This window comes from Myiozetetes cayanensis, unplaced genomic scaffold, assembly GCF_022539395.1.
Source record: "Myiozetetes cayanensis isolate MyiCay16 unplaced genomic scaffold, myiCay2020 scf31, whole genome shotgun sequence".
Lineage (NCBI taxonomy): Eukaryota > Metazoa > Chordata > Aves > Passeriformes > Tyrannidae > Myiozetetes > Myiozetetes cayanensis.
This window is the reverse complement of record NW_026087533.1, coordinates 4247685-4262061: the sequence shown is the minus strand read 5'-3', so window position 1 is coordinate 4262061 and position 14377 is coordinate 4247685. Positions and strand designations below refer to the sequence as shown.

The window sequence follows — 14377 nt, the reverse complement described above, 5'->3', positions numbered from 1 at the left end:
AACTGTTAAAATAAATTATTTTAAATGGATTTTTTTTGGGGGAAGTTCCCCGTTGACCTGTGAGGAGCAGGGGGTGTTTCACACGCTGCCACAGCTCCAGGTGATGTGGTTTCCCCACAGAGGAGGCACTTGGGAGCCAAAGCAGCAGCTTTAACTGGTTCAGTTTATTAGAAATGTGATTTGTTCAGAATGTTAAATAATGTGTTTGTCGTCCTAGTTTTTAAAAGTATCTTACAACAGATACACAGTCCTTTGCCACAGTCCCTGTAAGATGGTCCAAGGCTGCCCCAGGACACTCAGAGGCTTCTGACTCAGGCTTAACACCTGTAGTGAGGAGAGCAGGGAAGGGCAAAACCTGGCCTGGAAAAGTGCTCCAACTGGAAAAACTGTGCATTATCCTTGGCTGGTGGCCTAAGGCTCAAGGCAGGAGTCAGTGGATGCTGGTCTGACCAGAGCCCATCCACGTCCTCCCTTCCCTAAGGCAAATGGTGACATCCTCAAGGTCAAATAAAGCATTCTGTTCTCCCTCCTTTCTTCATAAATTCTGGTGGGTTATGAGTTTCCTCTCAGGTGCTGAGCCAGGAAGGAGCACTGGAGACCAGAGAGGAATTCCAGGTCCTCGCTTTCTTCTCCACCCAGGGAGAAACCCCCCTCAGTGTCACAGCCTGCAGGACGCCTGGGACACCTTGGAGTTGGTTCTTCGGTTGAGAGCGTTGCAGATGAAGGTGCCCGTGTCCATGAGCTTCTGCAGATCCACACCCTGCCCGGGGGAAACACAGCACAGCCTTGGCACTGCTTCTGCTGGAACAGCTGCCCAGGAACAACTGGGATCACTGGGAGAGCCCGCCAGGGGGTGAGGGAGCCTCTGGAGGGAACTTTATGGCAGCCTCACTGACAGCGAGGGCGTGATCTGGGAGAGGATCCTGGAGTGGTCTGGGTTGGAAGGGACCTTAAAGTTCATCTCATTCCAGCCCTGCCACACCTTCCAGGATGCCAGGCTGCTCCAGCCTGGCCTGGGCACTCACCGTGTGGATGCCCAGCCCGTTCAGCATGTACACCAGGTCCTCCGTGGCCACGTTCCCCGACGCTCCCTGCGCGTAGGGGCAGCCCCCGAGCCCGGCCACGGACGCGTCCACCACGCTCACCCCCATCTGCAGAGACACCCACACACACCACGCCCAGCCGTGACTGCCCTGCCAACACAAACTCCTGCCCCTCATAGCTCCAACCCACAGTCACCTGGGCTCGTAGGGAGGTGTCCCTGCCCAGGGGGAACGGGACGGGATTAAAGCTCCCTGCCAACCCCAACCACCCCGTGAGCCTGTGACCCAAAGGGAGGATCGCACCTGCAGGGCCACCAGGATGTTGGCCAGGGCCTGTCCGTAGGTGTCGTGGCAGTGAACAGCCAGAGCCCCCACGGGCACCTCCTTCATCACCACGCTCAGCATCTCCTTCATGCTCCCCGGGGTCCCCACGCCGATGGTGTCCCCCAGGGAGATCTCGTAGCATCCCATGGAGTACATCTTCTTGGAGACCTGTCCAAAAGCCAGGCTGTGCCCTGGGAAGCACCTCACCCCCGTTCCCCAGAGCTGCACGCAGGGATTGTGATGCCCTGGAGCAGCCACGAGACTCTTCCGTGGGGCTGAAAACCTCCAGGTGCCCCAAAGCTCCCTGAATTCCCCAGGGCATTTCAGCTGGGCTCAGTCTCCCCTCCCTGTGGTGGCTGGAACCTTTCCCAGCCTTCCCTTTCCCAGGCTTTGGTTAAATGGTTTGACACCCTCCCATCCTCCAGCAGTGCCCAAATCAGATCCCTAAAAATGAGCCAAAAACTTCCACAGAAATTCTGGCTGTGTTTGTGCTAAACTCACCTCTGCAACTTTAGCTGCAGAAATCTTCCCTTCGTAGGGACATCCAAGGACACAGGAAACATATCTGTGGTTGAGAAAAGCACACACTTCTTAGCTAGAAAAATGGCAAGGCCATTCTGCTGGCCAAATCAGTCAGGACTTGTGCATCCTGTGTGTCTTCAGGATGGAATAATTCATTTCGTGTTCCAAAAGTTCAGTGGCCAAATCTTACAGAATTAATTACTGAACAATTACTGAATTAACTGCTCAGCAATTCCTTCTTCCATGGACATGAAAAATCTACCAAGACCGGAGCATGCAGCACTCCTGGGATTGTGATCTGTGCGCTTCCACATGGAATGTCTCCCAAAAAATAGAATTGAGAAGAAATCCCACTCCTCAGTGCTGCATGGGCTGGGCTCCAAAGGGATGAACTCCAGCCTGACCTGCTCAGTGCCAAGGTGGCTGCAGGAATTCCCCACCCCTGGATGGGAATGCTGGCTGCAGGAATCCCTTACCCCCTGACAGGAATGTTGGCTGCCCTTGCTGCTGCCATCACCTCGCTGAACCTCTCCAGGCTCTCCTCAATGGAACAGTTGATGTTCTTCTTGGTGAACAGCTCGGACGCCGCCCCGAAGATCGACACCTCCTTGGCCCCTGCAGCCACCTGCAAAGGAACATCATCATAAACTGGAACCACACAGCCAGTAAAGCTGCAAAAGACCTCTGAGAGCAGCGAGTCTGCTGAGGTTGTGCCAGCTGGTGAGGCTGTGCCAGCCCTTACCGCTGCCTGGAATCCCTTCAGGTTGGGGGTCAGCACGGGGTAGCTGATCCCGGGCACTTTGTTGATGCCCTGCATGACCTCGGTGTGATCAGCCATCTGCAAAGAAACCAGCAGAGCTCTGTGACAGGGACAACGCCCAAGCTGTAAAATAACCCTTCAGATGTCTTTCTGTAAGGGGAACAGGAATATTTAGGGCTGAGGGAGACGGGCCTCTGAAAGCAAACACTGCACACTGGGAGGGATCAGAGGTCAGTCACCCAGCCAGGCCAACATGCCAACAGCCAGCTATCCCTTCCCCAGGGTCCAAAGGGGAAGTCTGGAATATTGCAAATATTCCCAGCGGGAACACCGACCTGAGGGACCCACTTAGGGGACACGAAGCTGGTGGCCTCTATGACCTGCAGCCCCGTCTCTGACAGCATGTTGATCAAACTGATCTTCACCGGGGTGGGCACGACGTTCTGAGGGGAAAAAGAAGGAAAGGCAAGAAGAGAAAAACGACCTCAAGTCATTTATTTCCACTAAAAGAAAAAAAAACACAAAAAAACCGAAAAAAAAATTCGTTTCTCTGCGTTAAAAAAGCAGCAGTTAAAGGAAAGGAAAAAGAAGATAGGAGGAGAAGGGGAAGAAGAAGGAAAAGAAGGAAAAGAAGAAGGAAAAGAAGAAAAAGAGGAAGGAAAAGAAGGAAAAGAAGAAAGAAAAGAAGGGAATGGCTGAGGTTGAACCCCCCCCGTACCTTCTCGTTCTGGAGCCCATCACGGGGTCCCACCTCCACCACCTTCACCCGCCTCGGGTACGGCCCCGCCGCCGCTGCCACGCTCACCTGGCACGGGGGGCAGAGTCAGCAGGGACCCCAGAGCCCCCCCAAGTCCAGCACCCCCCATCCTGCTCACCCCCAGCCCGGTGACCCCCCTGGTCCCTCATTTACCCCCAGTGGAAGTGGCTGTGTGATGAGTTAGTTTGGGGGACTGCTGCACTCTGGAGAGCTACATCAATGGTTAAGTGAAAGTACTCTAATCTTCAACCAAAGACGTGAAAATACACCCTAGAAAGCTAAATCAATCAAGGGTTAAGTAAAAGTTTAAGTTGTCTTTAACTAAGGATTGATGTTGGTGCCTCATAGCAATAAAACATGAAACTATCTCAAAGGTTGTTTAAGTAAAAGAAGCCTAAGTTATCTTTAACTAAAGATTAATGTTGGTGCCTTGTAGCAATGACATGACTGTCAAGGAGGGGCGTGAGACGTTAAAGGGTATAAAAGCTCGCAAAATCCTTGTTTCGGTGGGGTGTTTATGGAGAAGCTACCCCGAGGGGATGGCTTAAAAACATCACGCTAATTTTGATTTCTTTGAATCACCTCGATCTCCCCCAGCCCGGAGCACCCCTCCCCGGTCTCTTTGACACCTCGATCCCTCCGGGGCGTCCCGGTCCCCCTTTCACCGGCCCCGAGCGCTCCCCGCTCCCCCGCGGTGTCCCTCCCCGGTGTCCCCCGGTCCCCCGGTGCCCGTTCCCCCTCACGGGCCGCAGCGATCCCGCCCAGCGCGGCAGCAGCCGCCTCGCCGCCGCCATGTCCGCCCGCGATCACGTGACCGCGCCCGCCCCCCGCACGTGACACGGGCGGTCACGTGGCCGCGGGGACCGCGGGGAACGCGGGTTCGAGGCCCGCACCCTCCGTGTCCCTCATCCCTCATCCCCCTCCGTGCCCCTCCGTCCCCAGCCCCTCCACCTGTGCCCAGGCGCCGTCCCTGGGCGCGCTCGCCGTGTCGCACTGCGGCATCTTTCGCTGCGGCCCCCGGCACTGCCCGGCCCCGCGCCCGCCGCGCACTTATAGGGTGTGTTCGTGCTCTGGCCCCGGTGCTGGGTAAACACGGCGCTGTTTGCTTTGGACGGGCCCACGGGCCGCCACAGAGGTTACCGGCGTGATCGGGGTTGAGAGGCAAAGCGGCCGTGGCTCTGTTGTCCCTTTCCTGTGCCTAAGGCGTCATCGCGGGGCCGGTGATGCTCCCGTGAGGGACCCCTGGCAGGCGGTGCCGGTTCGCGCAGGTGGATGTTTGTCCATTGAGAAACAGCCCCGGCGGCTCTGTTCTGGCAGCTTTTGCTCGTGCCGGGTGGGACAGGTGACAAAACAAAGCCTTGTGGGTTGTTGTGGGTCCTCCACAACCACCCGTGCTGCAGAAACGCCGGCTCTGGTGAGGAGTTCCATCATTCTGGAAGTTCAGCCCTCCTTGGAGAAGTTCAGCATCCACGCTGGAAATCTGCCCTCACTCAAACAGCAGAAGTTCAACCCACAACAGTGGCTTCAATTCACTAAGAACAGAACCTCTTCTCCTTGCAGCTGTCCCCACTGAATAGAAATAAAACTTTGTGGATGGATTTGTATTAGATTATGGTTTTCTTCCAGATCTCTTCCAGCAAGCTCCTGTTGTATTTATTCATGATGAAAGTAGGTGATCACAACTGTTCAAATCAACACCAGAGGAACACAAGGCAGAAGGGATTAAAGGAGACCTTCTCTTAAGTGATAAATTATTTATTCAACAATAAATGAAAAATCCTCTTGGATTCACTCGAAAAGAAAGGCACTGGGAGATGCTGTGTCCATCCCACACCTGTCATGACACACCCTCGAGCTTCACGGCCCAGCCAGACTGAGGGGAGACAGGAGATGGGAGCACGTAGGGCAGGGTGATGAGCAGCCCTTTCCCTGGGGATTTTTCCTGCCACTTCAGAGTCCCTGCATATCCCAGCATGGTCACCTGCAGAGGAGGGAGGGGACAATGAGCTGGAGCTCACACAGGACCCCTGTGCACACCCCAGAGCATCTCCCACCCATCCCCACCCGCCATTCACAGGGCACAGGAGGTGACGCTCGGAAGTTTTGAGGTCAAACATTTGATGTTTGTTGGTTGTTTGTGGGTTTGTTTGTTACTGAGGCTTCGCCTCTGTTTGTTTAGAGCAAAGGGCACTCGAGCATTTGCGTCAGGGCGACATTTGCCACGAGCAGGTCAGTGCCCCTGAGCTGGGTCTGCGGTGCAGGAACAGCCACCCCCTGCCCTGCGTGAGCCTGGATCTTTATTTACTTCCCCTCTCTGCATCAGCAGGGCCAGAAGATTCCAGGGGAGAAGAACCTGCCTATTCCATGGCAGCCATGAGCCTGTCCTGGCAATTCCTGTCCAATATTCCATGTTCAGTGAACCAAGGAACAGCCCAGGATGCTGTGAGGATCTGGAGGGAGGCCAGAGCACACAACTTCCCTGCTCTCCCCAGTTCCCAAAGGAAGCCAGGTTGGCCCTTCCCAGCCCACAAACACCCAAACTGTGCTCCTCAGTGTTTGGTATCTGTTTTTCAGGTTCCTTACTCGCGTGGCTGGGCACGGAACGGGCGAGCAGAGCTTCAGAACGCTGTCCCGAGGCCAGAGCAGGAAGATGGCGTAGACAACCGGTCCCCTGGAGGTGTACCTGTGGGACAGGGAGTCCAGCAGGGTGAGGAGCCCCACGGCAGCACCAGAACACCAGCTCACCTCCTGTCACCACACGGGGGTCACCTACTTTCCCCTCCTTCCAAAACCTGTCACTTTGGACCCTCCATGGGCCCGTCAGCGCTGGCTGATGAAACCCAAACAAAGTCCATGTGGGCAAATGTCACCTGTGAAGCTGTGCTGGGCTCAGCCTCGTCCCCATCACTGCCCTGCATTCCCACACTGGACACGCTTGAGGAAACAAAAACAACTCCAGTTTGTAGAAATTTCTGGCCAGAACCACTGCTTAAAACAGTCCTGACATTTTTTTTAAAGGAAGGGTTGTCTTTCTCCAACTCAAGCAAGATGGGTGAAGCCCTGCTCTGTATTCTCTTCTTTCAAGCAAGATATTCCTTAGGTAACAGCCTAGGGCAGTAACTGAATGTTCCAACTGTAGGACATTACCTAAACACCATCTGCAACAGTTCAGGGTGTGCCAAATTTAAGAACAAATAAGAAATGAACGTCAGCTGTGGAAGTCCCAGCCCAGCTGGTTGCAGAGCAGCAGAGTCCTTACCAGACTGTGTCTGTGCTGTTCTCCATCTGCACTCTCCAAGGCTGGGATTCATAAATTGCCTCCCCATTGATGTCCAGCCACCTCCCAAGGGCCAGGAGTCTTTCTTGGAAGATGGGGACAATCACCCCTTCTTTGGTAGGTCCCACGTTGAGCAGGTAGTTGCCTCCCAAGCTCACAGTCTGCACCAGCTCCTGTGGCAGATAAACCAAGGTCACAACCTGCATTACCTTCACCTCTGAGAACACAGAAACCACACAAACAAAAAAGGAGGGTTTTACCCTCATCAGCTGCTCCTTACCTCCAGCCTGAGTGCATGGAACACACGACAACTGTTTTGGCAAGTAGGGGGATGAAGGAAACCTCTAGCTCTCAGTATTTCCCCCCCCCATACCTGTCATGATTTCAGCTTCCTCACCTCAATGATAGTTGCTTCATCCATGACCTCAGCGATGCTCATGTTGCTCCGGTAGCCCCAGGACAGCTTGTCAATAGAGGAGCACATCTCCCACTTGTGATCTGGCAGAGTGCCTGGCTTGTATTTGTCAGCACAGTTGTAGAACCCTCCGTGCCGGCACGAGCAGCCCTGGCCCCAGCGGTCGTTAACAACAACGGTGTCCTGGGGGAACAGACTCAGCTCAGGGCACATTTTGTCTTGGGTTGTCCCACCTGCAATCACCCCCCTGAGCCAGCAAAGGCATCCAGGTGAGGAGGAAAACGGCTAAAATTAAAATTCCCCTGTGTGACGAAAGAGAGAACCCTCCTGAGAAGGCTGAACCCCTCTCTGGGGGAGCCCCTCTCTGTTCTCTCAGGCAGTGCTGCAAAGGACAGTGGAGCTTCTCACAGGAGCACTGTGGAGGCTTCTCTGGTTTTTGTAGGAGGAATAAAACACATTTGGCATCTGCCAGGCGGGTTTTTGGTGTTATCACACATCTCTCTGCTGCCAGACCTCCCACACCCACACAAGGAGGGACAGCAGGCACTGGTACCTTGACAGGACTGTTGTTATAGAGCCAGGCAAGGAAAGAGGTGGAATTCCAGTACGAATCCGGAGCTTCCCAGTCTCCATCCGACCAAATCAAATCTGGTTTGTATCTAAGAGAGACGAATGTTATCTCAAAATGGCTCATTTTCTCCCACCACACTGTGTTTCCTGTGTCTGCAATCATTATACTTCCCCTTCCCACTGCCTGACATCACCAGGAGGTTTTGCTTCGCTTTCTGCTTCACACAAACACCAGGCAGGTTGCTCCACTTCCAGCCACCCTGCACAAAGGCAGGATTAAAGGGAACTGCTTTTCCATGAGAAATTTGTCCCTACCTTAATTCTACAGATCAGACTGCTCACAGGGCAAATGTGAACCCCTTTCCTAATGGTTAGTAAAGAGATTTGCCTTGGCAAAATTAATAGTTCTCCTCTCTGGAAGCGGGAAGTGCTCAGGGTTCTGAACTGGCTGTAGCTCTTACTTTAGCACGAGGTCATAAAGTTCTGGCATCATCTTCTTTGTAATGAAGCTCTGGGTCTTGAAGCCATTCTTTTTGTCAGCAAGATAGAGTGGGTTAAACCACTCCATGAGGGAGTGATACAGCCCATAGTGTAGGTTCCTGAAGGACACAAACAGGAGGAAGAGTTAGGCACACTAAACCCATCGTTTTCTGCTGTTTGTCAGCACAGCCAGGAGGATTCACTGCAATAATACGCAAAAAAAAAAATCAAAAAACCCCTAACAACTGATTCAGCTGACAGAACAGCAGTTTGGCAGTGCCATACCTCTCCCTGAGGGCTTCTCCCAGCTCTCCTACGAGGTCTCGGTGGGGTCCTATATCCACAGAATTCCAGTTCCAGGACCTGGGCGACCCCCAGTTGGTGAAGCCTTCGTGGTGCTTTGTGGTCAGGACCACGTACCTGAGGGAAAAGGTTCTTGGTCAGGATGGCAAAAGGACAGCTGAGATATCCCACAGTCATTAAAACAGCCAAGGACTGGATAGCCACACTGCGAGGAGCCCCCTGCCACTACCTTCCAAATTTAGAAGCAACTACAAGAATGACAGAGGTTTTAAGTGGATTTTAATGTGGGAAAAGAAGGAACAATTGAGACTTAGGAATCAGCAAGGTCAGTCATCTGCTCAGCACTCTGGGCATTGACCCATGCCCTCAGGGACCCCTGCAGCCTCTTGGGGACCCCAGGCAGTGCCCCCAACCTCTCTGGGCCTTTCCAGGGACTCAGGGACCTCCAGACATGGGTTCCCTCTCTGCTCGGTCACCAGGGACCTCCAACCCTCAGAGATTCCCAGAAATGGCTCCTCTATATCCCCAGGGACTCTCCCATCCCCTCAGGGACCCGTGGCCACAGCACTTATTCCCTCAGGAACCCCCTCATTGCCTCAGAGACCCCCAAACCCACCCTCATCCCCCCAGGGACCCTTCCAGGGACCCATCCTCATCCTCAGGACCCCCTCAGGGACCCCCAGACCCATCCTCATCCCCTCAGGGACCCCCTTTCCCCTCAGGGACCCCCAGACCCATCCTCATCCCCTCAGGGATCGCAACCCGGCCAGCCCCGGCCGCTGACCTGGCCCCTGCCCGCCAGAAGAGCTCTGCCCACTGCCGGGGCTGGAAGTCGTGGGCCGTGAAACGGGGGGCGAACTCGGCGTAGGAGGTGCCGGGCGGGAACCGGCTCCGCACGAAGCGCTCGTAGGCGGCGTCGCGCTGGCCCTGCCAGTGCCACCAGAACCACTCGGAGCCCCAGGCCGGCACCGAGAACACCCCCCAGTGCACGAACACGCCGAGCTTGGCGCGGTCGAACCAGGCGGGCAGCGGGCGGGCGTCCAGGCTGCGCCAGTCCGGGCGGTACGGCGGGGCCGCCAGGCACGGCCCGAGCGCGGCCAGCACACACAGCACGGCTCCCGCCGCCATGGCGGGCCGGCCGCGCCCACCGCCCGGGACGTCACGGCCCACGCCGCGGGCACCGGGGCAACGGCGGCGCCGCCGGTTCGAGGCTGCGGGTTCGAGGCTGCGGGTTCGAGGCTGCGGTCCGCGGCGTCCCCGCAGCGTCCGGCGGGGCCGCGGGTTCGAGGCTGCGGCTTCGAGGCTGCAGGTTCGAGGCTGCGGTCCGCGGCATCCCCGCAGGGATCGCCGATCCAACCCTCAGCCTCGGTGCTGCAGCCGCTTCCCCTCGGGCAGCCCCCCTGCCCCCGTCCTGCCTGTGTGACCTCCCGCGTTCCCCCGGGTTTTGGTGTCACGGAGCGCTTCTCTCGTTTGTTTTTAAGTAGCTAAACCTGTCTGTGTTAAATTCGAGTGAACAGCCTAGAGTGGACACTGCACTGCAGGAATATTTCTAGAAAGAGTCATCTTAGCTAGGGCCACGCAAAAGAAATGTAAAATTCACTGAGTTGGGTGAGACTCCTCTGCCCCCCAACCCTCCTGTGCAGGTGGGGGCCAGGCACAAGAAACACGGTGTGGTGGGAGAAAATGAGGCATTTTCAGATAGCATTCATCTCTCTTAGATACAAATCAGACTTGGTTTGGTCGGATGGAGACTGGGAAGCTCCAGATTTGCAGTGGAATTCCACTTCTTTCCTTGCCTGGCTCTATAACAACAGTCCTGCCAAGGTACCAGTGTCTGCTGTCCCTCCTTGTGTGGGTGTGGGAGGTCTGGCACCAAAAACCCGCACAGGAGGGCTGGATGCATCCTCTGGGACACAGGGCAGAGTCCAAGGACCTCGTGGCAGTGCCCTGAAAGCATCATCCCCGTTGGAGGCATTTTGGGAGCTGGCAGGAACCCACCTGCTCCAGGTCACTGGTGAAGGGCCCTGTCCCACTTTTCCCTCCACGCAGCCAAAGGTGCTGCTTTTGTGTAACTTGCAAAAAAAAACCCCAATCAAGTTCCTCATGCTCAGAGTATCTGCCCCAGGTTGGGCTTAAACTTGTCAACTGGAGGTGTTTATGCACCAGGGAAGAAACAGAAATAAAACATGACAAGTGGCTGTAATGTTTAATCACGGAACATCCACCAAACACTTCGTGGTTAGGTCAGCTCTCCTGGAATTTGCTGGAAGAAATGTGGTACCTGCAGGGTCCTGTCTGCTCCACCTATTGCAGAGTCCATAAACCACAGTGAGAACATTCCAGTTTTCCATGGATGCTAAAATCAACACAGTCCCAAATGCTGTGAGGCACAGTTGGCCAAGACTGCCTGCAAGTCCAGAGGAACCATCTGCACCTTTCCTAGGCAGAGCCAAGGTACCTCCTGCTGCTGCCATCCTGCTCCTGTGGGATCCAGCCAGGCATTCCCTGCCACTGGGAGCTCATCGTGACTTTGTGTTGCTCTCTGTCACCTTTGCCAGGACACGAGGACTTTTTTTGTCACTGTGCTGAAAATACACAACCCCCAGGGTCTGGTATAAATAGATGTACCTCTGCCTCATGTGCTCTCAGCACTCTGCTGATGGTGATGGCACAGCTCTGCCTGTGCCCAGTGAAGGGATTCAGAGAGATTATGTGATCCCTGGGGATTTCTGGAGAACCTGAAGGTCTGTGGAGGGTTTTATTTGGGGTTACCTCTGTGTTATGGAGTGTAAGGACAGACACCACTGAATGTGATAAAAACAGACTGGGGGTTACTGGTGGACAGGCAGGGGGAATTGTCATAAAATATTAGGATCTGCTGTTCTGGGACATGGTTTTATCCACTGTCTCATGGCTGGCACTGGTATCTCTGCAGCCTGGGGACTGGCTGCCAGTGTAACACCTCAGGAATGGGGACTCCAAACCTCCCTGGGCAGCTCCTTCCAGTGTTTAACCCTTCCAGAGAAGAAATTCCTCCTGATGTCCAACCTGAACCTCCCCTGGCAGGAGGCTGTAGAACCACAGAATCATAGAATGTTCTGGGTTGGAAGGGACTCACGAGGATCATCAAGTCCAGCTCCTGCACAGGACACCCCAACAATCCCACCACGTGCCTGAGGGCAAGGTCCGTGCTTGTCGTGTCCCAGCACTGGAGGATAACATCAGCAGGAGCTGTCTCCGTGGCAGGCAGCTGATCCTCATCTCCCAGGTCCTCCATCAGAAGGGAAAAGAAACAGGGAAGTGATCCAGACTGCTTCTGGCAGCCTGAGCTGACGGGTTCTCCCCGGGTGCCTCCCTACGTCCCGGGCGCGTCCTCGCAGACGGTCTCCACCACGGAGGACCTGTGGGTGCTCTCAGCCTCCGGGCTTTCCTCAGAGGCCTTCGGCTGCCTCCTGAAGCGAGACAACACCCTCCTCAGGGAGGAGTTCAGCTCCTTGCTCCGCAGGGCGTAAATGATGGGGTTCACCATGGAGTTGAGCAGGCAGAGCGTGCTGCAGAAGGCGAACGCCTTGCGCAGGCGGTCGCTGGGCCGGGAGAAGAGGCTGCAGATCATGAGCACGAGGACGGGGGACCAGCAGAGCACGAGGACGGCCAGCACCATGAGCAGGGTCCTGGCCAGCCTCACGTCCATCCTCACGCGGCTGTTCTGCTTCCCGCCCTGCGCCTGCTGCCGCTCCATGTGGGCCGCGTGCTGCCGGGCCCTCCGGAGCACGCGGGCGTAGGCGCAGACGATGCAGCCCAGCAGGAGCAGGGTGAGGCACACCCAGCCCCACAGGTAGCTGTGGTCCACGAAGGGGAACAGCTCGGAGCAGGAGGAGTCCAGCGTGCAGCAGTTCCAGCCCAGGAGGGGCAGGGCGGCCACGGCGGCGCAGGTGGCCCAGAGCACCCCCAGGGCTATCCAGGCTCTTTTCCTCGTCATCAGGAGCTTGTACTCGGAGGGCCGGCTGATGGAGACGTAGCGGTCCAGGGCTGTGAGCAGCAGGCTGCTGAGGGAGGCGGAGAAGGAGGTGTTCACCCCTCCCAGCTGCAGCAGGAAGGCCTCCTTGGAGGGACCGGTTCCGTTGAACACGTGGAAGTTCACAAAGCTGCAGACAAAGATGACGCTGGCCAGGATGTCAGCCAGGGCCAAGCTGCTGATGAAGATGTAGGAAGGCTTTTTCCTGGTCCTGGGGGAAGAGAAGATCAAGTAGAGCACCAGGGAGTTCTCAAAACACACAGTGTCCCGAAGAGGCAGCACAGGGTGGCAATGCTTATCTTCTGTGCATTCGTGCTGAGCACCATGAAGCACTGCATGGTGCTCCCGCTGCACTTGGAGGCGTTTTCAGGAATCTTACAAATATCCATGGTTGTTATCTGGAGTTAGGAGCTCACAGAGAGCCTTCCTGCTTCCTTCTGCTCCTCCTCAGATGCTCTGAAAAAGTTGAAGAGGATTTACACAACAGGCAATAAATTCAACCCAGACACATCACCCCTTTAGAGGGAAGCAAGTGAAAAGAAAGTAGCCCATGGGGACCTATTTCCAGGTCCACAGCCCAAATGCTGGAGTCATCTTCCACCCTTTCCCAGCAGAGGTCCAGGCTCTGTCTGGTGATTTAGCTGAGCCCCATCTGTCACAGCCCACAGGTACCACATCCATTTCCCGGGCTGGTTCCTCACCACAAGAGGGAAGCAGCATCACTGGGAATTGCACAGATCCTGGGCCAGTTCTCACCAATTCCTCCAGGATTCACTGCTCAGGGCACTCTGTGGCAGCAGAGCTGGGTTTTTCTCTCCAGTTCTGCAGCTTGATGCATTTAACCCCTTTCATCTTCATCACACTGAGGGGCTTGTCCTTCAGGGGTTGTTTTCTCCCACTCCCGCTGTGGGTTACACAGTTTAAACTGAGGGAACAAGGCCTACAGAGATCAGGTGAAGAGGCAGCTCTGGGATACACTAAACCTGCCTGATTTACAGCAAGATGCTGTGTTCCAAGTGCCAGGCACCTGCTGGAAAATCCCACAGGACAGGACCCCATTCCAGAAAGCATCTGCCTGGCTTTGAGTATCCAGGATCCTTTATCCAGGCAATGGGACCATGAGTTCCCTCAGCTGGAGGAGAGCACTGAGCTGGCCAGCATTACCTTTTCCCCAGAACAAACAAGCCACTATCTCTCCTTCCCCTCAGCTCTCTTTTGAAGGGATATTGTGCCAAACAATGTTTTTTCTACCTGACCCCGTGACTTCCTTCCCCACCGATTTCCCCGACACTCTGGTGTCCCTGGTTCTGTGGTTTGCAGATGTTGCAAAATACCCTCGAGCTTCTTAGTACTTGAGATGCTGCCCAGGAGATCCTGGAGAAGAGCCTGAGCCCCACACTCCACTCCTGCTGCCTGTGGGGCTGGAACACTGGGGGCTCTGGGATGTTCAGTGGGGATTACAGGCAGAGCAGGTCTGTCCTGAATGGGATTTCTTGGCATGTCAGGCTGGAGGAGTCCTGGACTTTGGCTGACGTGTGGCTCAGTGTTGCAGCAGGTCTGTCCCCTCTTACATCAGGCCCTGGCATGGGGTAACAGCGCTGGGGTTGTTGCACTCAGGTCTCAGAGCTCTCATTTCCTGCAGCTCTTCACAGGAACACGACACGGGCAGTGGGAATTATCCACTGCTGTTATTAAAGCTGACAACATCCCTCCCTCCTGAGGGAGGTGGATTTAGCAGGCAGATGGACTTTTCATATCACAGGGCTCACCAGGGTAGCAACTGCCTCGAGTATCCAAGCCTCCCCAGCCCAACTCCAGCATCCAAACCAAGCCATCTCTTAATTAAGCAGATTCCAGCATCACCCTGGCATCCCTCACCTGCAGCCAGCATTCCCAGGGCCATCAGAAATC

General features: G+C 55.4%; 3 protein-coding genes across 4 annotated transcripts; all 3 read right to left on the bottom strand.

Annotated features, from left to right (window-relative positions):
• Positions 1–144: 144 nt before the first annotated feature.
• HMGCL (3-hydroxy-3-methylglutaryl-CoA lyase) lies at positions 145–4491 on the bottom strand. 2 transcript variants are annotated; one of them, XM_050326355.1, is made up of 9 exons: positions 4358–4491; positions 3368–3454; positions 2985–3092; positions 2632–2727; positions 2366–2514; positions 1869–1932; positions 1347–1535; positions 1026–1151; positions 145–760 (listed from the first exon to the last, which is right to left on the bottom strand). In XM_050326355.1, the coding sequence occupies exons 1-9, from the start codon at positions 4406–4408 to the stop codon at positions 659–661; spliced, it is 972 nt and encodes a 323-aa protein (XP_050182312.1). In that variant the 5' UTR covers positions 4409–4491; the 3' UTR covers positions 145–658. The 2 variants fall into 2 exon arrangements, with proteins under 2 accessions (XP_050182312.1, XP_050182313.1); XM_050326356.1 differs by lacking the exon at positions 4358–4491 and adding an exon at positions 4150–4222.
• A 637-nt stretch (positions 4492–5128) lies between these two features.
• Positions 5129–9579, bottom strand: FUCA1 (alpha-L-fucosidase 1). Its single transcript, XM_050326347.1, has 8 exons — positions 9236–9579; positions 8434–8568; positions 8130–8267; positions 7652–7757; positions 7081–7281; positions 6666–6856; positions 5990–6089; positions 5129–5387 (listed from the first exon to the last, which is right to left on the bottom strand). The coding sequence occupies exons 1-8, from the start codon at positions 9577–9579 to the stop codon at positions 5244–5246; spliced, it is 1359 nt and encodes a 452-aa protein (XP_050182304.1). The 3' UTR covers positions 5129–5243.
• Positions 9580–11693: 2114 nt separating this feature from the next.
• On the bottom strand, positions 11694–12855 carry CNR2 (cannabinoid receptor 2). The gene is given in 2 exon segments (XM_050326352.1): positions 11694–12726; positions 12729–12855. Coding segments are annotated over 2 exon segments (1047 nt in total). The 3' UTR covers positions 11694–11806.
• Positions 12856–14377: the final 1522 nt, after the last annotated feature.

Coding starts and splice junctions, on each gene's coding strand:
- HMGCL (XM_050326355.1), bottom strand. CDS start 4,408: ATGCCGCAGTGCGACACGGCGAGCGCGCCCAGGGACGGCGCCTGGGCA. Junction 3,455..4,357: donor GGGACGGCGCCTGGGCACAG/GTGGAGGGGCTG, acceptor CCCCCGTGCCAG/GTGAGCGTGGCAGCGGCGGC. Junction 1,536..1,868: donor CTGCAGCTAAAGTTGCAGAG/GTGAGTTTAGCA, acceptor GCTTTTGGACAG/GTCTCCAAGAAGATGTACTC.
- FUCA1 (XM_050326347.1), bottom strand. CDS start 9,579: ATGGCGGCGGGAGCCGTGCTGTGTGTGCTGGCCGCGCTCGGGCCGTGC. Junction 8,268..8,433: donor GGAGAAGCCCTCAGGGAGAG/GTATGGCACTGC, acceptor TGTGTCCTTCAG/GAACCTACACTATGGGCTGT. Junction 6,090..6,665: donor AACAGCACAGACACAGTCTG/GTAAGGACTCTG, acceptor CCTGTCCCACAG/GTACACCTCCAGGGGACCGG.